At 49.0% G+C, this 23,536-nt stretch overlaps 1 protein-coding gene across 1 annotated transcript; it reads right to left on the reverse strand.

The window, feature by feature from the left end:
- CDC20 (cell division cycle 20) lies at positions 1–23,308 on the reverse strand. Its single transcript, XM_073544513.1, has 11 exons — positions 23,169–23,308; positions 20,860–21,078; positions 20,531–20,676; positions 18,871–18,967; positions 18,163–18,291; positions 16,373–16,569; positions 16,200–16,294; positions 12,154–12,385; positions 897–1,022; positions 704–821; positions 1–626 (listed from the first exon to the last, which is right to left on the reverse strand). Exons 2-11 carry the CDS (start codon positions 21,065–21,067, stop codon positions 451–453), a joined length of 1,524 nt encoding a protein of 507 aa, XP_073400614.1. The 5' UTR covers positions 21,068–21,078; positions 23,169–23,308; the 3' UTR covers positions 1–450.
- Positions 23,309–23,536: the final 228 nt, after the last annotated feature.

The following is a 23,536-nucleotide window of genomic DNA, read 5'->3' on the forward strand; positions in this document are numbered from 1 at the left end:
TCATTTTGTACACCTTTATTACAGTGATGGGAGCAGCTTTATACACACAGTTCTGTGCCAGACATAAGAAACCCTCAGTGAACGTGTACAGACCGCAAGGTAAGACAGGAAACAGGTCGAGTGATTGTAAGAGGATGTGGGGTGAAAATAGTGAAGTGCAACAGCGTGCACACTTCACGGCAATACCCAGAACACAACTATTAATATCAGGTCCGGCACAGCACACAATGAATCGAGATCATGTCATTGTCAGTTTCTGTACATTATAAAAGCCAAATTTAATCATTGCACATCAGTCAGAGCATTCACCCCAATATCACAGGTTAAAAGTCTATAAACCCACAACCACCCTAGAAATGCATTTACAAGTCATAGTACAAAGCAATGTTTTATTCCAAGATACAAATGTACATAAAGTGTTAAAAAAAGTATCCCCAGAGGCAGCAGTGATCAGCGGATGCTCTGGTGGATGATGCTCTTGCTGCTTCTAGCCTTCTCCTTTTCCTTCTTGGTGACAGGATCCACTTCAAAGCATTTCCACAGTCGGAGGGTCTCGTCTGCTGCAGCGGAGGCCACGGTGCTGCCGTCCGGACTCATGGCCAGGCTGAGGACTCTGGAGTTGTGCCCTGATTGAGGAAAGCACCAAAGCTGGACTGCAACCCAAGTAACTACAGGCAGATTTTCGAGAGCGTGTGGCACTTACCTTTCAGTTCTGTTACTCGAATCATTGTGGGATATTTCCAGAGGACGAGTTGATTCTGAGCAAATCCATGGCCAGAGATTAATTCCTTGTAATTCGTGGACCAGAGGATCGAACAGACCTGGAGGACAGACATCAGACTTAGAGTCAGCTGACAAGCCCTTTGTGGTCACTATGGAAAAGAAGTCATCCTTACCTGTGAGTGGGTGTCCACTGAGTTCAAGCAGGTTCCTGAGCAAACATTCCAGATTCTGATATGTCTGTCACTCGTCCCACCACCAGTCGCAAGGACATTAGACTGCCAGGGGCACCAGGACACCGCCTACGGGGGAGAGGAAAACCAAAAAACCCACTAACATTACAAGTAGCATTCACTATTCAGATTTTTGCACATATTAAATTTGGCAGACATGTCCCCAAATAAGTACCAACGTGAAAAACTATGCTGGATCTAGAATTCCTAGGCAGCTCAAAGAATGAGCCAAGATTTTAGATTTAAAAATCATAAGACAGCGAGTGCAGGTCTGGGGTTTATAGAATGTTAGAGTTGGAATGAACCCCCCAGGGTCAGTGTCCAACCCCCTTCCTCAATGTAGGAGTCAATAAACCATCTCAGACAGATCTCTGTCCAGCCTGTTTAAAGACTTCCATTGAAGGAGAACTTACCACCTCCAGTGGCAGCCCATTCCGCTCACTGATCAACCTCACTGTTAAATTTTTGGAGGGGGGTATACATACATCACATATCCAGTATCTGCCTCCACTGGAAGAATATAGGGATTTTTGTGTAGTCACCGTAAAATCCTTTTCTCCGAGCCAATCATTGGGGGACACAGACCGTGGGTGTTATGCTGCTGGCCACTATTAGGACACTAAGTAAACCAGAAAAAAGTTAGCTCCTCCCCTGCAGTATACACCGTCTCGCTGGCTGAGATTCTCCAGTTAAATGAAAAAAAGCAGTAGGAGCATAAACAGTTAACCATAACAATATCAATGCCTAAGGATGCTCCAGTGAGCCAATAGGCTAAAAAGGGTGGGTGCTGTGTCCCCCAATGATTGGCTCAGCAAAAAGGATTTTATGGTGATTACACAAAAATCCCTATTTCTCCTACGCCTCATTGGGGGACACAGAACGTGGGATGTCCTAAAGCAGTCACTGGGTGGGGAGCATACATATGCTAATACCCCATGTACCACTGAGTGAACACCGTGGTACTGCCGATTGCAGGCAGCGTCTGCCGAGAGCTGCATCCGCAGAAGCCTGAGAATGAATTAGGCAATGTTTGTAAAGGTACGCAAGCTGGACCATGTCGCAGCCTTGCGGGGAGGCCTGAGAATGAATTTGGTAACTTTTTGTAAAAGTATGCAGACTGGACGAAGTCGCAGCCTTGCAGACCTGTTCTGCTAAGGCCTGGTGCCGAAAGATCGAAGAGGCGCTCACTGACCAGGTAGAGCGCGCCTTAATCCCCACTGGGACAGGCGCGTTCCTGACATGGTACGATACCTGAATCGCCAAGCGAATCAACCTGGCTAGACCCTTCCTATGCCCGTCTGGAAGTATGAACAGGGCATCTGACTTGTGGAAAGGAGCCATCCGCATGATGTACAGTCTCAGCATCCTAACCACATCCAGCGTGTGGAGGGCCTTCTCAATGCGATGGACTGGCGCCGGAACAAAGGGAAGGCAAAACAATTTCCCCGTTGATATGGCAAGGAGAGGACCTTGTCCAGGAAGGACGGGAACGTCCTGAGAACCACCTTTCCCCGATGAAAATTCAGAAACGGAGAACGGCAGGAAAGGGCTGCCAATTCCGAAACTCATCTGATTGACGTAGTTGCCACTAGAGACCACCTTCCAAGAGAGGACAGCAGTGACATCCTTCAGCAGCGCGAAAAGGAACCTCCTGAAAGGCCCCGAGAACCGGGTTAAGGCCCCATGAGTCAAATGGTCTTCTATAAGGAGACGCCATATGGGAAACTCCCTGAAATGAACGTTTTGAGCTGAAGCTTGGTAGCAATTTGTTGGAAAAGCACTGACAAGGCCGAAATTTTGACACTGAGTGAGCCAAGCACAAGGCCTGATATTTATCCGCATTGAAGGAATTCCAATATGGCCAGAATGGAAAATACCAGAGGTGATTGACCATGAAGCTTGCACTACAAACAAAAGGAAGGTTGTCTAGGTGCGGTGATAGATGCGCATGGACACAGGCTTCCTGGTACTAATCATGGTGGAAATCACATCATGAGGGAAACCAGGGTGGTAAAATCAGGCCCTGCAAGAGTAGATACATATGATATGGAAGTCACCAGGAGACGTCGGCAACTAGTTGTATTAGTTCTGCATACCATGCTCAGCCAGTCTGGCGCGACTAGGATCACTGGCACTACCTTTGCTCTGATCCTCTTGATGACCCTCGGAAACAAGAGAAGGGGGCACAAGGATCGCGCGATCAGAAAATGAACCGAGGAACCCTGTTTAGTCTTGAGGCCATGAGATCCACATCCAGAGTCTTCCGACAATGACAAATCTGCTGAAAGTTCTGGATGAAGAGACCACCTCCCTGAGGCAATGCCTTGGTGACTGAGAAAATCTATCTTCTAATTTTCCAAGCCCGGGATGTGGCTTGCTGAGATGGGCAAATGGTTGGTCTTGGCCCTATGAAAGATGAAACTTACTTCGTGCATGGCCATCCTGCCCCGAAAACCTCCGACTGTTGATATACGCTACAGCCGTGGCGTTGTCGGAACTGGAAGTGTTCCTCGTGAGTTGCAAAACGCATGAACTACTTGAGACGGGCAGATCAGAATGTGAAGGCAAGCGTTCTTGACGTCGATGGATGCTAGGAACTGTCCCTTTTCCATGTAAGTGACAACTGATCGGAGAGTTTCCATTTGGAATCGCCGTACTGTGACATGGTGATTAACAATTGAGATCCAGAGATGGGTCACATGGACCCATCCTCTTTTAGAACCACAAAAGGACTGAATAAAATCTCCTGAACCCTTCGTGAAGGGGGACCGGAATGATGACTCCATCCCTTTGAAGAGCCTAAACAGTCCGAAGGAAGGCTCTTGTCTTTCTCTTTGAGGAAGAGGAAAGGAAAACTCAAGTTGGGGGGGGGGGGGGGGGAGGGAAAGTATTAAGTTACGTACCGGTAACGGTATTTTTCGGAGGCCCATGACAGCACCACGAGAGAGGGGATCCGCCCTATAGGAACAGGAAACCTACAGATACAAAAGGGTGGCACCTCTCCCACGCATCAGTTGGATTACAGAGCTTGAGAGGCTACCATGGTCAGTACACAACATATGATATATACAAACCTATCTACCCTATTTAACAGAATTATTTCATACCATCTCCCACATAAGGTGATTCTATGAACAATCTTCTAAGGAGTGCACCCCTATATGTGAACAAGGGAGGGAACTAAGGGTGCTGTCATGGGCCTCCGAAAAATACCGTTACCGGTACGTAACTTAATACTTTATTTGGACTCCCATGACAGCACCACGAGAGGATTACAGATGTAAACTAACTTAGGGAGGGACTACAGCCTGCAGCACCCTTAGCCCGAAGGTGAGGTCTGAGGAGGCACCCATGTCTAACCGATAGTGGTTAAAAAAGGTGGAAGGAGATGACCAGGTGGCCGCCTTACATATTTGATCAATTGATACTCCAGATCTCTCCGCCCAGGATGATGCCATGGCCCGAGTGGAATGTGCCCTCAGGTTCTGTGGAGCCGGACCGCCACCTGCTGTGTAGGCAAGAGAGATAGCCTCCCTAATCCACCTTGCTAATGTGCGTTTTGATACTCTGTATCCTTTCCTGGAACCTTGGAAGGATAGGAATAATGCGTTCTTCTTCCAAGGATCCGTGGCTGCTAAATATGTCAGTAAGCATCTTCTAATATCTAACGCCTGGAGTTTCTGCTCCTTAGGGTTGGTTGGGTTAGGGAGGAAGGAAGGCAGAACTATCTCCTGTGTCCTGTGGAATTGTGTTGCTACCTTGGGAAGGTATTCTGGATCTGGCCTTAGGATTACTCTATCCTGTAAGAACTCTGTGTAAGGAGGCAATCTGGAAAGTGCCTGTATATCGCTCACCCTACGTGCAGATGTTATTGCTACCAGGAATGCTGTCTTAAGAGATATAATCTTTAGTGAGGCGGAATCTAAAGGTTCAAACGGACTTTCTGTCATGGCTGTAAGGACTAAGTTTAAGTCCCACGGTACGCATCTGTCTTTGTGTATAGGTCTCGATCTGGCCGCTGCTCTGATGAACCTTGCTACCCAATAATCTTTTGCAATATCAGCTGCAAACAGGGCCCCTAAGGCTGAAACTTGTACTTTTAGCGTACTTGTGGAGAGACCCAATTCGAAACCTTTCTGGAGAAATTCCAGAATATGTTTCGTGGGAATTCCATCTCTGATGTCAAAGTGAAAGGTGGATAGGAAGCGTTTCCAGGTCCTAGCATAAATATTAGTGGTGGTTAATTTTCTGCTTCTTAGGAGGGTGTCAATTAAGTTCTTGGAGAACCCTCTATTTTTTAATAGTGACCTTTCAAATACCACGCCGTCAAATGAAGTCCCGCTACTTGTGGGTGGCTGACTGGCCCCTGGTAGAGGAGATCCGGAAGGTTCGGCAGTACCCAGGGATCGCCTACCGACATGGTCCTCAACCACGCGAACCAGGTCCTCCTGGGCCAAAAGGGGGCAATCAGTATGACTCTTGCCTGATCCTCTCTGATCTTCCTGACTACCAGGGGAAGAAGATTCAATGGTGGGAAGGTGTATGCCAGAGAAAAGTCCCATCTTATCAGTAGGGCATCCACCGCCAGGGGATTTTCCCTGGGGTTCAGAGAGCAGAACAATCTTTCTTTTCTGTTTTTTCTGGTGGCAAAGAGGTCTACCTCTGGCTGGCCCCATCTGCAGACAATCTGGCGGTAAATATCTTTGTTCAAAGCCCATTCTCCTTGTCTTAGAGCCTTGCGGCTTAAAAAGTCTGCTCTTACATTGTCCTTTCCGCTGATGTGGAGCGCGGTCAAAGATAGACAATTTCTCTCTGCTATCTGGAGGAGCCGTTCTGTTATCTGCATCAGAGCGCTGGAGCGGGTTCCACCTTGGTGGTTGACATATGCTACCGCTACCTGGTTGTCCGAGTGTATCCTCACATGATGGCCCTGCAGGTAGATAATGAGTTTCTTGACTGCCTGCTCTATCGCCAATAGTTCTCTGGTTGGATGAGATTTCAGAATTAGAATCCCACTGGCCCTGTACCACTATGTCCCCCATATGGGCTCCCCAACCAAAGGAACTTGCGTCTGTGGTTATAATACGGGTTATCTGTGTTATCCAGGGCACCCCTGACGCTAGGTTCTCGCTCTGAAGCCACCATCTCAGTGATGTAACAGTTGAGGGGCTTAGACACATCCGACCTTGTAAGGAGCCTCCAAGGGCCCTGCTATTAATCAAGACGTCGTTTTGAAGGGTTCTGGTATGGAACTGTGCCCACCTTACTGCTGGGATGCATGAAGTTAGAGAACCTAACAGGGACATGGCCTGTCTGAGGGTCATAGATGGATTATCCATTGCCCGAAGAACCTGCTCCTGTATCTTTTGTAATTTATCTAGTGGTAGCAGGCACCGCCGAGTGTCTGAATTTAGTATCAACCCTAAAAATTTCTGTATTTTTAAGGGCTGGAGTCGGGATTTCTCATAGTTTAAAATCCATCCCAGGTTTTCTAACCTGGATCTAGCTTTTTCTATCTGGGATTTACAATGACCCACCAATTTTCCTACAATCAAGAAATCGTCTAAATATGGAATGATTAAGACGTCAACCTCTCGTAAGTGAGCCATAACTTCGGCCACTAACTTTGTAAAAACCCTGGGTGCTGCTGAGAGACCAAAGGGAAGGGCTCTATACTGAAAATGACGTACTGTGCCCTCTACTGAAACTGCCACCCTCAGGAACTGCTGGAAGTCTGTATGGATAGGTACATGATAGTACGCGTCTTTCAAATCTATGACTGCCATAAAACCACCTTTAAACAATATTTTTATTGTTGTATTAATGGACTCCATTTTGAATTTATGATTAATCAAAAACTCGTTAAGGGAACGAAGGTTTATAATCGTTCTGAATGTGTTATCAGGTTTCTGGATTAGAAACAGGGGAGAGTAGAACCCTCTTCCTCTTTCAGCCTCTGGAACCTCTACCAGAACATTTTTCTGACATAGGCTCAAGACTTCCGCTTCTAAAGCAGCTTGTTCGAGATGAGAAGATCTTAAAGGGGTTAGTTTAAAGGTATCCCGCGGGATCTGGGTAAATTCCAACCTAAGCCCGGTGGATATTACCTTGCGCGCCCAGTCACTATTCGTAATCTGTGACCATGCCGGGAAGAAGGATGACAGTCTACCCCCTACGGGAACCGCTAGTCATTGATTTGGTTTCTTTTGATCTCTCGACGAGCATGTAAACATAGCCCGTACCTAGTCTCCTTCTGTCTTCCCATCTGGGTCGATCTCTAACAGGCGAAGAGTTGCGCCTTCTCCCCCTACCAAATGGGCGACGGTAGGACACTGATGAAAGGTTTGGGAACCTTTTGTCGTCCCCCGCCTTTTCAAGCAGCTCATCTAGGACAGTTCCAAACAAATATTCGCCCTCACATGGAATCACACAGAGCTTTGCTCTGGACTGGATGTCTCCCTGCCAGCACTTTAGCCACAGGGCTCTTCGAGCTGCGTTAGAGAGACCTGCTGCTCTGGCGGCCATTCTCACTGCATCCGCTGAGGCATCTGCCAGGAAGGCTGCTCCCTCTTGGATGGTCGGTAGGGCCCCAAGAATTGTCTGTCTTGATGTACCCTGTTTTAGTTGTGACTCCAACTGGTCCAACCAGACCATCATGGACCTGGCCGTGCACGTTGAAGCCACTGCTGGTCTTAAGGAACCGGCCGCCATCTCCCAGGTGTTTTTCAGGAAAGTATCAGCTTTCCTGTCTAAGGGATCTTTAAGGGATCCCATGTCCTCAAAGGGGAGCGAGGATTTTTTTGATGCCTTTGCAATGGCAGCGTCTAATTTGGGGGCTCTGTCCCAAGAACTTACTGCCGGATCGTCGAAGGGGTATCTCCTTTTGAGGGCTGGTGGTAGCGACCCTCTTTTGTCCGGTTTTTTCCACTCTCTGTGGATCAGATCCTGTATCTTTTGGTTTAACGTAAAGACTCTCCGCTTCCTCTGTTCCAGCCCACCGAACATGACATCCTGCATGGATAAATGGGGCTTAGGCTCCTCTACCTCCATTGTCCCTCTGACTGCTTTGACCAGCTTGTCTACCCGGTCAAGAGGCAGACAAAATCGCCCCGAGTCCTCTTCTCCTAAGGAGGACGAGGGAGATGAAGCCTGGGAGTCTCTGCTTTTTCTCCACTCTACCGAGGAATCAGACTCCGCCGGGACCTCGCCCCTTAGACTTTGAGGCTGAGACAAGGACTTTAGGGTTTCCCTCATTTCTACCCTGACAATGTCTCTCAAACTCACCGCTACTGCAGGCGACTCTTCTGCCACCGTCTGCTGAATACAGGGGGGGCACAATCTTTTGAGGCACGCGTCCAGTAATGGGCATGCACAGAGTGCGCATTCCCCATGCTTATTTTTATTTGTAGCTTTTTTTCCCTAGAAAAAGAAAAACACAGAAGGGGGGTCCAGTCACTGAGTGAACTTTCACGAAGATCACTCACCAGTGCCACAATCAAGTACCGGAGAACGAGGGGGATTTCTTTCAGTCGATGCTCCTGTCTGCCTGGAGGAGCTCTTACGAGTGGACTGGTCACTTCGTCCCGCATTACTGTCACGGGACCCTTTCTTTTTCTGTTTGACCTGCCGACGGTCATCCAGGGGCGGCAGTGATGTTTGCCGCTGCTGCCCTTGCTTCTGCCGCTGCTGCTCTCGATCGCTTTCCATTACCACTGCTGCTGCACACTGCTGCATGTAGTAATGTGGCCAAGGCAAGGAACCCTGCCCGGGTCCCGCCTAAATACCCCTCCTCCGGTCAGCAGTATCCATGCCGCGCCCCTCCCCCCCCTTAACGGAGCTCCCTACCCCAGCTGGCGCCCGACCCCGCGCCATCGGTGTTTCCGATGGGCGCCGCCATCTTGGGATCGCCGCGCATGCGCAGTAGCGCGCTGACCCGGAAGTGCCTCCTCCGCCCGCCCCCTGACATCACCGCTACCCCGGAAACGCCGGAAGCCCCGCGGGACGCCCGGTCGCAGCGCCCGGTCGCAGCCCCCTGCACAGCGCTGCCGGAGCTGGGAATCCCCGGGGGGGGGTATACTTACCGGCGGCGGCTTAATTCCGGAGACGGACATCCTCCGGACGCCGCTCCCTGCTGTCCACGCCACCGCCGTGACACCCATCCTGGGCCACCGTGGCGCCTTCCAGGAAATCCGAAACAGGCCGAGGTAGGAGACCCCCTCGCTACCGGTGTTGGCTGGCCGGCCTGGGATCCAATTCTTCTGTAGGATCCCGTCCCCTCAGGAACAGGAAACCAACTGATGCGTGGGAGAGGTGCCGCCCTTTTGTATCTGTAGGTTTCCTGTTCCTATAGGGCGGATCCCCTCTCTCGTGGTGCTGTCATGGGAGTCCGAATAAATTGTATATTATATCAAAAGAATACCAGCTTCCTGACTGATTTGTCATTAGGTAGATCTGAGATCTGGTTCCCCTAGATCCAGAAGCCCTAGGCCTGGGTTTTCAAGAACGGTTAGATCTGTATGAGATCTGAGAGCCTCTGTCTCCGCACAGGGACAGACCTGATCCGAAAGAGAAGGTAGAGGAGGACCAACTGGAATAGAGAGAAAAATCGAGGCTGTTGGAGCAAAAACATCTTTGTTGAGGAAGAAATTTACTTGTGTTCTCCCTGGTAGTATCAGAAATGAGCTGGTCCAGTCTTCAAAAAGATGACCCGATTGAAAAGGGGGGGGAGAAGTCAAACTTTTAGATGTGGCATCCGCCCACCAGCCACGGAGCCCTGGGGCTCTTCTAATGGAGATCGCATTAGCGGCAGTATGAGCCGCGCAATTGGCGGCCTGAAAAGAAGAGTCTACTACAAAGTTCGCTGCGTGAATCATCTGGCTGGTGACAGAGGTTGTCTCCGGAGGAAGATTGGTGCCCTGGAAGGCAGTAATCAGGACTAGAGTTGAGCGACTTTGGTCGGATCGGGTTTCGTGAAACCCGAATGAAACAAAATAAGTTTCAGATGAAACTCGTCCGACTAGAGCAAAAAAAGTCGGAGTTTCGTCCGACTTTTATTTCCCATTGACTTGCATTGGGGTCGGGTTTCGGACGAAACTCCGACTTTGTTTTGCTCTAGTCGGACGAGTTTCATCTGAAACTTATTTTGTTTCATTCGGGTTTCACGAAACCCGATCCGACCAAAGTCGCTCAACTCTAATCAGGACTTCTGCCCAAGCGGCCTTGCCTTAGGTGACCTAAATTGCGGTGAAGGATGGAACAAACGGCGCTCCTGAAGCTTCCAAAAAAACTGAACGGGCAAGTTAGTCAATTTGATGATCGGAGGGGTTTCTGACCAAGGAACCCTCAGATAGGAGAGTTGTGGGAGCAAGACGCGGTACAGGAGGGTCCACCGGAGGGATCTGTAACCGATACTTCATTGGGTCTGGATCAAAAGGGTATTTAGCCAGAGTAAACTTTTGCCCAGTGAACCACTTATGGCTGATCCCTATGATACTGGACAGCTGGTAAATAACCAGCGCGCACACGCTTATTCCTTAAATGAGGAGTGCTGGAGCGGGAATATTTTCCTCATTCAACCTCCGAATCCTATTGACTGATTCTATAAGAGAATCAAGCGACTCTTGATCAGTTGGGGGATTCGGAGGGGCTGACGTGACAGATACAAAATCAGAATTATGCTCGCTGTGAATCTTAGGAGAGGGCGAGCGAGAGACAGGAGTCGCTGACACCGAGGTGCGAACGCGACTAGGGGGACACGCCATGAGCCCGCTTTGGCAGAGACAGTCCTCCCGGAGGGGGAATATAGCCTTGGTCAGAGCCTCCACCGACCATGACAGGGGCGCAGCCCACTCGTGGGTACCAGACGCAGAAGGCCCGTCAGCAGCGGCTGCGAGGGGCGTTGGAGCGCAGGTCGGGGCGCAGGCCGGGTCGCGGTCCGTGCGTAACGGACTAGCTTTAGCACTGGAGAGTCATGCTCGCTGTGGTAAGGCCGACTTGCAGGTAGTACACATGGTAGAAAAGCGCAGTGTGCTTTTTAGTGGCCCGTTTAGCCTCCTGTGAGTGAGGCATATCACTCCAGAAAGGGTTAACAGCAGAGTCTGACTGCAGCTGCAGGGAATGTGCTGGGAAGGGGTTAAGCTCTAATCTGAGGGCAGATGCAGCTTACCCACGGTCCTGTGTTATGTCCCCTGGGAAGAAAACGGTGGTCCTGTGGCATCACCTGGAATTCGGCTGCTCCTGAAAGGGTTAACAGCATCAGAAGTAACAGACATGGCCCCCGAGAGGAATTGCGCATCTCGTTTGGAATGAGGCGCCAAGAGGAGGGGGCGGTGACGATAGCACGGGCGGCGCTATTCAAATTGCAGCCTAGTAGGCCGGAAAAGCCGGGGACTAAATTTTTGGCCTACCCGCGGTAGGCCTGGGGAGGCGGCAGCGCCCTCGAGGGCGGGGCTATTTAAATTGCGGACTAGCAGGTCAAAAGAGCCGGGGGTTAAATTTCTGGCCTCCCCACAGTGAGCGCCGGGGGGGGGCAGCGTTCCACAACAGGATCTTTCAGTCTCATCCTCCAGGTGATGTAGCAGAGCTGGAGGAGGTTTTACAGGGGGGTATTGCTCAATCGATCCACCCTCTGGGTAGGGGGGGGGGGGGGGGGGGAACAGAGCTCTGGGGCTGATTCAGGGCATCCGAAAAAGCGCTGTTCAGGTCTGCTCCATGCACTCCTATGCTACGTCCTGTTTCGCTTGCCCTCGTATCCGTGGAGTACCAACCATAAAGGGAACCATCAGAGGAATCAGCCCCATTCGTTGCAGGAAAGTGTACGTGAAGTGTTACTCCACGTGCTTGCCTGTTGGTTTGGGGGAGAGCGGGCTGTAGAAAGGAACCGTCGCGCCCTTCAATCCGTTAAATAAAAATTTACAGAAAATTAAAAAAATAAAATAAAAACGGTGGGGTCTGAAGCAAACTCAAGTGCCTCCTATAGACCAAGTAAGAACTGGAGAATCTCAGCCAGCGAGAGTGTGTATACTGCAGGGGAGGAGGAGCTAACTTTTTTCTGGTTTACTCAGTGTCCTCCTAGTGGCCAGCAGCATAACACCCACGGTCTGTGTCCCCCAATGAGGCGTAGGAGAAAGTGCAGCTCTGGGATAGAATACAGGACAACACTCGATTAGCACAAAACATTGTAAGCATCTTTTCACCTTACCTTGACAGCACCTTGGTGTTGGGTGAAGGTTTGTACTGGTGTGAACTCCCCAGAGTCTCCTTGGACACAGGACCAGATATTTACCAGGTTGTCATTTGCCCCACTGGCTAAATAGCGGCCATCGGGAGACCACTTCAAGCCGCAGACCTCTTGCGTGTGACCAGTCAGAGTGGCCACATGATGCTGAGCAACTCTGACATCATGGTGATGGATGTGTCCCGTCCTGGAACCACTAATAGCCCAAAAAATAAATAGCCAGATTGAGTGGAAGGCAATACTAGTCCCTTTCAGGTTAAAAGTTCCCACAATGAGTTTTTGAAGCTGCGCAATTTTGCTGTTCCAAAAAAGTTGCATCTTAGATTATGTGCACATGTTAAGCATTTGCAACAGACATTTCAGACCAATAAATTTTTAGGAGAAAAATTACAGCATAAATAAGTGAGTTATATATTAAAAAAAAACAAACACTGCTAAAACATTAAAAGCATTAACCCGATGGTAGATCTGAAACTGCATCAAATTCACAAGACAAATAATCAGTGTGCATGAGAGTTCAGATTTCTATGCAGATGCCACGCTTGGGTCAGGAGAGCTGCTGGCCAGGTCATGCAATGCGATAGTAGTCCATGTTATATGGCCATCTGACTGCACACTAAAGGCCTTGTCACACACCGCAAGATTGCGGATTTTGTGATGCATCAGTGATCTCGCCAGCACTCTCACTGTGTGTGGCATGCATCAGCGACCAGCCTCCCAGTCGGGTATCGCTGATTGGCCCAGTACATTCGTGCACATTTTTTGATAGTCTCCCGCTGCCAGCATGCATCTCTGCATGTGGTAGCAGGAGAGCAACAATCAGCGAGCTCCCAGCGCTGTAAGCAGACATCCAAGGTAAATGTTGGGTAACTAAGCACATGACGCTTAGTTACCCGCTGTGTACCTTGGATATCTGCATGCTGGCGCTTGGAGCTGGTATCCAAGGTACACAGTGGGTAATGAAGTGCCGCACGCTTAGTTACCCGATATTTACCTTGGATACCAGCATCCAACGCAAGCATGCAGGTATCCAAGGTACACAGCGGGTAAGTGCCACGCTCGCTTAGTTACCCGATATTTACCTTGGATACCAGCGCCCTTGCTGGTCCTGATTGCTGGTGAAATCTGCCCTTTTGCCAGCTCACGAGCAATCCTGACAAGGTCGTATCGTTGTCGGGATCGCTGGTGCATTGTTGTGTGATGGGGGCCTTAAAAAGCTGTGTTTTTAATGTGTTTAAAAAAAAAAAAAAAAAAAAAAAAAAAAAAAGCCAGCCTGACGTGCAGAGGTTCTGTGACAAAAACCCACCACTCCTCATAGAAGCGTAGCTTTAGATCATAACGGTCTAATATGTGAAGGTTATGAGACATCAGGTCTTCTCTATACAGGGCACAATAAGGCAGGGTTCACACTTGTGATTTGTTCGCTGCATTTGTAGTCATGCAGGTTTCTACAGTTTAGTCACATTCATTTCACACACTACACTCCTGACATTTAATCGTAGAGCACATTTCCTCTTGGGTCAGTTTTGATCACTACTGTAGTCCACGAATGTGAAATGTCAGCATTATACTACAGATTTATTATTTCTTTTCACCACACTGGCTCAGAAACGTACAAGTTTAGTATTTGGCCACAAGTTGTGACGGTCTCCACACTCGCACAGGCCTTTACAGTTCTGCCCATAAATGCTCTAATAGACTGAGGGTTGTGATGGACTGTTGCCCTCAATCCGTTTTTGAACTTCTACTTGGGGTCATTGCTTATTAAGAAGACTCCTTTGTGCAAAAGTTTTAACCCCACCATCTTGACCAAACTTTCCTTCCTCATAACGCCTTCTATTTTGTGCACCGATCCTTCCTGCAGCAAAGCACCAACAAGAAGCAACATCCCTGTATTAGTTTTTTGCCTTGGAAGACTCCCCTTTGAACATATTCATCCTCGTTACAAACGGAGGACAAGAGTTTTTGTTTTTTTCTTCATTATATCAGATGACATTTCTCCAGAAAGTAACATTTGTTGCCATGCGAGTTGAAGACAGTAACCTGGCTTCTTATGGCAGCGTTCGAGCCGTGGCTTCTTCCTTGTTCAATGGCCTGTCTGGTCATGTCAACACAAGTTTTTTTTTTTTTTACTATTGATGCATTACTGGTATAACCTGTTCCCTCCAGCATCTCACAAGTTTCTGTTCATCTCTAAGTGATCGATTGCATCTCCTTCTCAATCAGTATGATGGCCATGGGGGTCACGTTGTGCTAATATTTGCAGATCATATACACGTGGTACAGTCAGAAGTTTGGCAGTGGATCCCAGTGATGTACCCTCATGGTGGAGGCCAACAATTTTTTTTTTTTTCTGATGTCTTGTCGACTTATAATTTTCCCATGATAGCAAACAATTGGGCCTTGGAGAGAAGCCTTCAATGCTGCCACATACCAGTGAACTAACTCGCACTATTTAGTGTAACTTAATAAACCATTAGGTCAAACTCAGACGTCCATGAAACACCACCAAGTACAGCCCGGCAGCCGTGGAACAGCAAACACATAAGGCTGTCGAGTTTGTGAGTTTGTAAGTACGGTACATCATGGTACAGTTTCACCAACATCTCAATTCAGCCTTCGTGTTTTATAGGATTTTTAGAGTGAAGGACAAAGTTAAACTTTGTATGTAAACACTTGACCTACTGGAACTATGGATGAAGCAGTTGGAAAAAAAAAAATATTGGAAAAATTGCTTGAATCACACTCATGTGACCCCAGCCTTAGGCCGGTTTCACATTTGCGTTTCAGGGTGCAGCAACAGCCTGCGCACGGCCGCCGCTAAGCCCCACCCCCTGCCGTGCCTCCGCCGGTAGCTCCGCCTATCGGCGCATGACGCTGCATGCTTCCCCTATCTTTATCACTGGGGACGCAGGCCGTGCGCAGTATGCGTTTGGCGGCGCATGCGTCCTTTTGACGGTGCGCCGAGCACAACCAAATTGCAACAGGTTGCGTTTGGCGTACCGTCAAAAGGACGCATGCGCTGCCAAACGCATACTGCGCATGGCCTGCGTCCCCAGTGATAAAGATAGGGGACGCAGGACGCATGCAGCGTCATGCGCCGATAGGCAGAGCTACCGGCGGCCGTGCGCAGGCCATCGCTGCGCCCTGAAACGCAAATGTGAAATCGGCCTTAGGCAGGGATCACACATGCGAGAAACACAGCCGAGTCTCGCATGTTAATACCAGGCACCGACACCAGCACTTAGATGGGAGCATGCAGCCACATAGCAATACATGCAGCCGCAAGCTTCACTCCCAAGTGCCGGGGCAGTGCCTGACTAGTCCCGTGTTTGAGACTCTTAAATGAGGCTCCACGGACTTTATTTGCATATTGGTACTAACACGCGAGACTTGGCTGTGTTTCTTGCATGTGTGATCCTGGCCTTAGAGAAAGTATGAAAAGAGGAGAACAGCAGTCACTCCTTGCTACTTTCCCATCAGTACAGCCTTGGACAAAACACTTCATTAAGGCCAGGATCACACATGCAAGAAACTTGGACGAGTCTCGCATGTTAATACCCAGCACTTGCCGCCAGCACTCGAATCGGAGCATGCGGCCGCATAGCATACATGCGACTGCACGCGCCGCTCCCGGCAGCAGTGCTGGATGTTAACATGCGAGACTCATCCAAGTTTCTTGCATGTGTGATCCCAGCCTAAAAAGGAAGACTTGTCACTATTTGGAGAGTTCTGTATTCCTTTATCTAGTTGGTAAAAATAGCAAGAGTATTTATAACAAGTGTATAAAGAAATACGGACACCAAAATGGTGAAGATGGAGTTTATGATAACAGCTGCAAACCCAGAACTCTGTTCTTTAGTTTTTTTACTTTAGCAAGTTGGTCAATTCTCAAGGTTGTTGAGCTGGAATCTTGAGGGGATAATAGAAAGTTTTAATGCCAGTCACCCAAGCTCATAACAAACTACACAAGTGCATTTAGAGAGAATAAAGCAAGAGCCAAGCCTCACCTGGACAGGATGTGGTTGTTCCAGCTGAGCGAACCGACGCGGGATGAGTGGCTGACCATATTCCGTAGGCGTTTCTGCTGCTGAACATCCCAGAGCTGGAAAGTATGAGAAGATATATAAGAAAACATTCAGAAAGCCATAAAGCTAGCAATAAGCAATGGCCATGAACTCACCTGCACTTCAGCATTGCTGGTCCCTACTGCAAGATAATTGCCCTCCTTGATCCAAGAGACGGACGATATGTACTCCTCAGAGTTCTCCATCTGGAGAAGCAGAATGATGTCTCCACTCAGGTAGTTCCAGAGGTAAACAGAGTCATTCAGCGCTACAGCCAGCAGATTCTGCGAGCTCCAGTCAATTAGGTTTAAATCTGGAGTGAAGTTAAAGGGTTTAGATGTGTGGCCCAATCTTACATATACATAAGTACATTATTTTGAATGGTAGTAAAAGGAGTAACAAAAAAGTTATTGATCCTTTCAACTTCTACACACTAGAGGGAGCAGCTGCTGACCTTTGCCATGATAACCAAGTTTAGGGCTAGTTCACATTAGGGCTGCAGCAGATGAGAGCAGGAGCTGCTCCAGGTGTTGGATGTCTCCTCCTCTCATTCTGGACGTTAGAAAAAAGGATGAGAGAATGAAGTTTAGGGTCACACAGCGTCGCCATTTTGTTGGCAACTTCGGAATGATGCAAAGATGTGACTCACTGCTGAGAATAGGCAGCAATGCTGATCCTGTCAAACGGTGCAGAACTGCTCATTGGACTTTACAAAGAGCTGAACGAAGCAGTCACTGTGGCTGCATCACACATTAGATTAGCTAAACGGCCATGTGGACTAACACGAAGGAATAGCTGCATGGCTGAGTGCACAGTATCATATGCTGACAGTTACTGTGATCTGAGCACAGCAGTCTTGTCATTGCATCTGCTGTGCTTAGATTAGGCCTGTTTCACACATCCGTTTTTTGGCATCCGCCAAAGTGTGAAAAACGGATCCGTTTCCATTTTGCCACAAACAGATGCTACCGGATCCGTTTTTCTGGACGGATCCGCTTTAGCCACTAATGCAAGTCTATGGGAAAAAAAAACGGATCTGCCAAAAAAGATGGCGGATCCGTTTTTTTTCAAAACAGCGGATTTTGACAGATGTCTAAAAACGGATGTGTGATACAGGCCTTATGGGAATTTTTGGTGCGCATGGGTCCGGCCACCAGAGCTGCAGTGGCGATTTTGTCTGGTGACTTGTACTAGCCGTTGGATCAAGTCACCACCACAGCGCTGGTGCAGCTTTGCAGATGCAGCAGTAAAGCCTCAGACAGCACAGATGTCTGAATGAGGCTTTACATGGATTTGGCTCTGCTCAATGGTCTAAGCACAGCAGCATAACAATTTAATCACTATGCTTTGAGCACTAGCAGCGACAGTGGTGGTGAGCACAGGTCAGGCAGGCTGACAAAGTATTAGTTACACAAGGCTACTGACTTTGCTTCACCGCTAGAGTTACCATGGCAGCCTCTCTTACCGAAGGACTACAGATTGGAGTACAATGCCAGGATGCCCTACCTGTGCTCACTGCTACAATAATGGTGCTCCTGTCACCAATGAACAATGTGTAAGCAGAAACAGGCGAATACTGTAGCTCAGCACTGGGCTACAATAAAATGGTGTCTTGTTTTAGAGATGTTAACTAGACAGCCCAGGAGGAGTTAGTTCACAGATGAGGCAGCCACACAATGGAAAATGCAGTGGGACACAGTCTCCTATGGCTGCAGTATGCCAGTATCGTGGTCCAACACCTACACAGCAGCAAAAAAAGGCAGCACCCAGTGGCTTCAGAAAAAAAAAAAAAATTTAAACGGTAAATGTCTCAAAAGTGATACATCACGATTTATTAACACTAAAATAAAGATTGGTGCATTCGTTCACAGGCCTCATCAGGTCAGATGGCTGCAGTACTACTTACAGTAATCATTCCTGATCTCTGGAGCATCAAGGACTCTGTCAGGCATGGAGGGGATGTATCTGCTGGGCTTTTTGCTGGATCCAGGGGTTGTTTTTTGACTGTACAGAACCTTCAAGTTGTTCTGGTAACCTGGAATGGAGAGGTGCAATAAAATAAGCCAAGATGTAAAGAAACAGCCCGAGTTGAAAGGAGTTTCCCCTACTGCGTCATCCACAGTTCCCCTGATCTGGCTCCTGCACAAGCATAGTACACTGTCCTGCTTGGGGTGTAGTGGCGATCATTGACTTCTCCTGGCACATGACAGGGTGTCGTACGCTTACACAGGAACATGATCGGGGACACAGCGTGGATGACTGATCCAACTCACCTACACACAGCAGGGTAGGAGGAGGCAATGAGCAAAAGTCAGAAACCTTGTGGACTGGAGCACACCACACAGGGAGGATTATAAAATTATAAATATTTTTTTGGGATATGCAGAGGCGGGTTAAGGACTTCTATACAGGTTGCTAAACTGGATAGCGGCATTTAAAGGTGGTGGACTTAGTTTATATTGGGAAAAGCAGGCAACAGGTTCCTTTTAAAGGCAATCCACTGCAGAGAATCTAAAGAGTAGTGTTTGCTTTATCTTCTTTAATTACAATTAGCCCATAAAGATACAGTTTTGAATTAGGATAAAGGGGTTTTCCTGCCAGAGATCTCACAAACCTTCAGGAGCATTGAGTGACTTGCCACCAAGACGCAAGATTTTGGCATCTTCCATGTCAAATCCATTCAGGTTGACCGCCCAGGCCTTCTGCTGCTCCTGTTTAACACACAAGGTAGAAAAATGGGTGAGGGGTGAGGCTAACACCACAAATTGGTGCCAAGCCCTCACGACAAAACCCATTCCCTAAATATTTTGATATGTGGAGAGTTGTATTAAAATACTAATCAATCATTGGTTTCCAGAGCCGCTTTTCTTCTGAGCTCAGCGACTTCAATTCTGACTCAATGGATAATACAGGGGTGTGTATGAAGGGGAAGTTACCTTTACAATGCAAGTCCCCCCATTTATGTCATCCCCTAGTGATCAGCCATACAGATATACTGTCAGCACAGTGAAGGGGGGGGGGGGGTGTCAGAGGTCACGCTACATATTTTTCAGAGGAGTAAGGATACTCCTCCCAATATTTTTGAGGAGTATTTGTCACCACGGAGGAGTACGCAATTTGTATGAATTAAAATAGGTTAGTGAGCCCCTCTCCTCCTCCTCCCTGCAGTATACTGCGCCCCTCTCCCATCTGTTCCTATCTCTGCTGGTTGTGTGAGTGCTCTTATCGTCGCTGCCAGTTCTGGCGCTGCGTCAGTCAAAATCTTAGCAAATCCCATACCTGCTGCTGAGCAACTCATCTCTATGTCCCTCCAGCATATGTTCTTTCCCGTGGCAGCTAATGAGTCCCCCACTGTATCCACCAAGTTTCTGGCTGCTCCTGCAGCCGCTGATAAAATTATTGTCTCCTTTATGCTCCTATCTGCTCCTGCAGCCACATTTGAATTAACCGCCACTCCTCTTGTTCCTCTGACTGCTCCCGCAGCCACTAAAGAGACGACCGCTGCTTCCCTTATGCTCTCAGCTGGTCCAGCAGACACTTTTAAATTTGCCGCCACTTGTCCCGACTTCCCAGCCACTGAAGAAAGCACCGCTTCCTCCCCCATGCACCCAGCCGCTCCCACGTCCATTTTTAATTTACCACTGCTTTCTCCGGTCTTCTGGCTGCTCCCGCAGCCGCTGAAGACACCGCTGCCTCCTCTGGATTCCCAGCAGCTCCCGCATCCACCGACAGACTCACCGCCGCCTCCCCTGTATATCCGACCTCCTCTGCAGCCGCTGACAAAATCACCGCCGCCTCCCCCGGGTTTCTGGCCGCTCCCGCAGCTGCTGTCAGACTCACCGCCGCTTCCCCTAAACACCAGACCTCCTCTGCAGCCTCGGATATCTTCATCGCCGCTTCTCCCAGTCTTCTGGTCGCTCCTACAGTCGCTGAAGCGGCATCTCTCGCCGCAGTCACAGAGCTGGGAACCGCTGCGTCCTCCTGCTCCCGCCGGCTCCAGTCTGAACCCTGCCGCTTTCTCCGCTGCCACTGTAGCTTAGAACGATGCGTCCCGTGGACGTATCTTACTAATCTGAAGGCATTTTTTCGCCTGCCTGTGCGTCATAGACGCCCAGACAGGCGTTAATGCGACCTCTGGGGGGTGTTATAACCCCATATCATTCTGGGGTCTGCATTATTAGCTTATACCAATTCATTGATGTAGTGGGGTTTAATATAGCATTTAAAAGGGGTGTTGTACAAAAAAAAAAAAAAGCAGCAGATGTAATAATCACCTTTTTAGTAGGGGACTGGTCTGTTGGCTCATTCTCCTTACTGAGCAGGAAGCTGGCCACATCCATCTGCATGGCACTGCGGTTGGGAATAAACCGATCGCCTCCAGCTCGTGACGGCGTACCCTGCAGCTTCCCCTGAGATTTGCCTGGAGAGACAATTTGATGTTACAGTAAGCAAACACTTCCCAGAAGTAGCTCTGTGCAGAAAGTGAACAAGCAGGGAGTGACGGGCGATTTCAGATAGTAAAGATCACAAACATCTGTTAGAGAATTGCATACGGAACAGCTTCCTAACATTCACGAGGGGGTGCCCAGTATCAGTGCCGTACCTGGTGTCTTTGATGGAGTCTTGCTGGAGCTGTGGGATCTGTTTGCTGCCTTCATAGGAGACAAGATACTGGAATTCACCGATGTGTTTGCTGATGAGCAGGCTCCCTCCTTCGCCTTGCGCTGCCATCGTGCCAGCGGAGCGTTGGTGATTGGCGTGTCCAGCTTTAGAATGCTGTTCAGGTCGTTCTCAAACACGAACTGTGCCATAAGGGTCTAATCTGCAGGACAGGAGAGAAATCATTAATGGGGATGAAGGTTAGTGACAAAAAGGACCAGTGTATCCAATACTTGGGAGAACCCCCTCTAGATTATCTGACCTGGGGTGATGTACATGTGATTGTGTATCAGGCTGGCTACAGATTCAAGGAGGCGGCTCTCAGGGCTCCTGTCCTGCCGCCAGATTACAGATGTGGTCGCTGCACCTAGTCCTAATCCATTCACTCCAAATCTAGTATGTTACAATTGAGCGACGACAGACTGATTAGATCAGACTGCTCCTTTAGAGGGACCCCCCCAAATGCCTCCTTAACTATACAGTGCCATAGGGGGATTTAGGACATCACTCTATATAGGGGCTGTTACTGAAAGAAAAAAATCTTGAGATTACATCTTAATTTCTATGAGGGGTTTCAGTGCAACCTTGGGGTGGTCAATGCATCTATATACCTCCTCATTCCACATCTTGAAGACCCTTCTGATGGACAGTGCTCGCTTCCTAGAGAGCGGACAGCGTCCCCTGTACGTGCATGTATTGACACTAGCTGAGCCTGCGGCCATGTATGCACACACTGCACCCAGAAACAGAGCGGCTCCAGGGAGGAAGCAAGCACTGCCCATCACAATCTCCACGCCAAGGCTGCACTGAAGACCCTTCATTTACATAAGCATTAAGACTTCTATTTTCCAGGCACCGAGATAACGCGGAGCCTCCAGACAATCTAAGGCCCCTATAACACTGTATAGTTTCCTTAAGGCTGTGTGTACACGTTCATTTTTTTTTTTTTTACACGTTTTTGCCGCTTTTTTTCCGCAGCAGAAACGCTATTAAAACGTATCCCATGCAATCCTATGGGACTCCGCAGTTGCTGCGGATTTTACAGCTGCAGAATCACATAGTGGTAAAATCCTCAGCATGCCCATTATTCATGTGGAATCGCGGCAACTCCGCCACCATAGGACTGCATTGAAACTCTCACTTCACGCATGTGGCTATGCGTAAAGTGAGCGCTTCATGTTCGGATGGTACGCAGGGTCCGGAGGAGAGGAGACTGTCCTCCATGCCCTGGGTACCATATTCCTGTAAAAGATAGAATTAAAATAAAAAATAGTGATATACTCACCGAATCACCTGAGATGACGTAGCGGTCTTGCGTGTCATCATCTGGGGTGATTCTCGCAATGCATCCCTGGGACCAGAATGTACCGGGAGCGCCGCTGAGATCGGGGGCCGTCGGAACTTAGGCGAGAATAACTTTTTTTTTACATCCTATCTTTGTATTGATGCGGCATAAGCAGCATCAATAGTAAAGTGTTGGTCACACTTGTCAAGCGCTATGCTCGTGTGTCACCAACCTGTCAATCACATTCCAAGCGATGCTTCAAATCGCTTGGAAAAGCGCAAGCTACAAACGCTTGCAAAAGGCTTGTGTTTTGTGGGAAAAGCATGCGAATTCCGCATGAGTTTTACCCGCGGCAGGGAGTTGTGGAAATGCTGCGGACATTTCTGCAACATGGGCACTTAGCCTAAGGGTGTGTGCAGACGATCAGTAAACGCTGCAGGTTGGACGCTGAGTACTTGTGCAACAAACAACCCGCAGCACAGATGTTACAAGAAATCCCACGCCCCCTATGTGTGCACGGACGCCCGCAGATCACCAGCGGAGACGGACACATCTGTTAGTGAATCTGCCTGTGTCAGCAAACGTGCTGCATCCAGAAGCCCCCAGCATTAGGCGTGTGGGGTCCAGGCCATGTGAAGACCCTCTAGCACCGCAGCCCCCAGGATAAGGAGGGGAGGCCGCATCAAAGCCCACCCAGCTTCTATCTCCACAGGGCAGGTAACATTGTACATTCCAAACACCACTAGAACAGCAGGGGCCACCATAGAGGGGCCCCCAGAATAACTGGCCCCAAGTCTGCAGGGCTCAGACTGGCTGCCAAGCCCTGGGGCCACAGAGGCCATGAATGAGGGAAGGAGGGCGGACACCTCCATTACCAGCAGCGGCCTCTTATTATGGGGCTCCACAGCGTTATACCCGGGGCTACCGGCCATGGCAGCGGACACAACCTGCCGCAGCCCAGCACTCACCTCCCGCACAGCGCGACCACAGCCACAAAGTGAGCAGCTAGTAACGGCCACACGCCGGACGCAGCTTATTTTAAAACCCCGCCGCCGCGCCTCCTGATTGGTCGCTCAACGCTGAGTAACTCCATGGCAACCACCTGCCAAAAAAAAAAAAAAAAAGTTACAGGAAGTACCGAATCATTGCGTTCTGATTGGACGAAGCGCACCAAGTGACAGGAGGGGATTTGTTGCAAGCGACCAAACTGGCGTGACGTCACCGGAAGTAACCAGACCGCCATGTTTGTTGAGGGTGAGCACTTGCCAGGGCCCAGGAGAAGGGCTGCCTGACTGTGTGTATGGTCGGTGGTCGTCACGGTGGGCATGATTGAAAG

Source organism: Dendrobates tinctorius, unplaced genomic scaffold (genome assembly GCF_039654945.1).
Source record: "Dendrobates tinctorius isolate UK_male_01 unplaced genomic scaffold, ASM3965494v1 ptg000138l, whole genome shotgun sequence".
Classification (NCBI taxonomy): domain Eukaryota; kingdom Metazoa; phylum Chordata; class Amphibia; order Anura; family Dendrobatidae; genus Dendrobates; species Dendrobates tinctorius.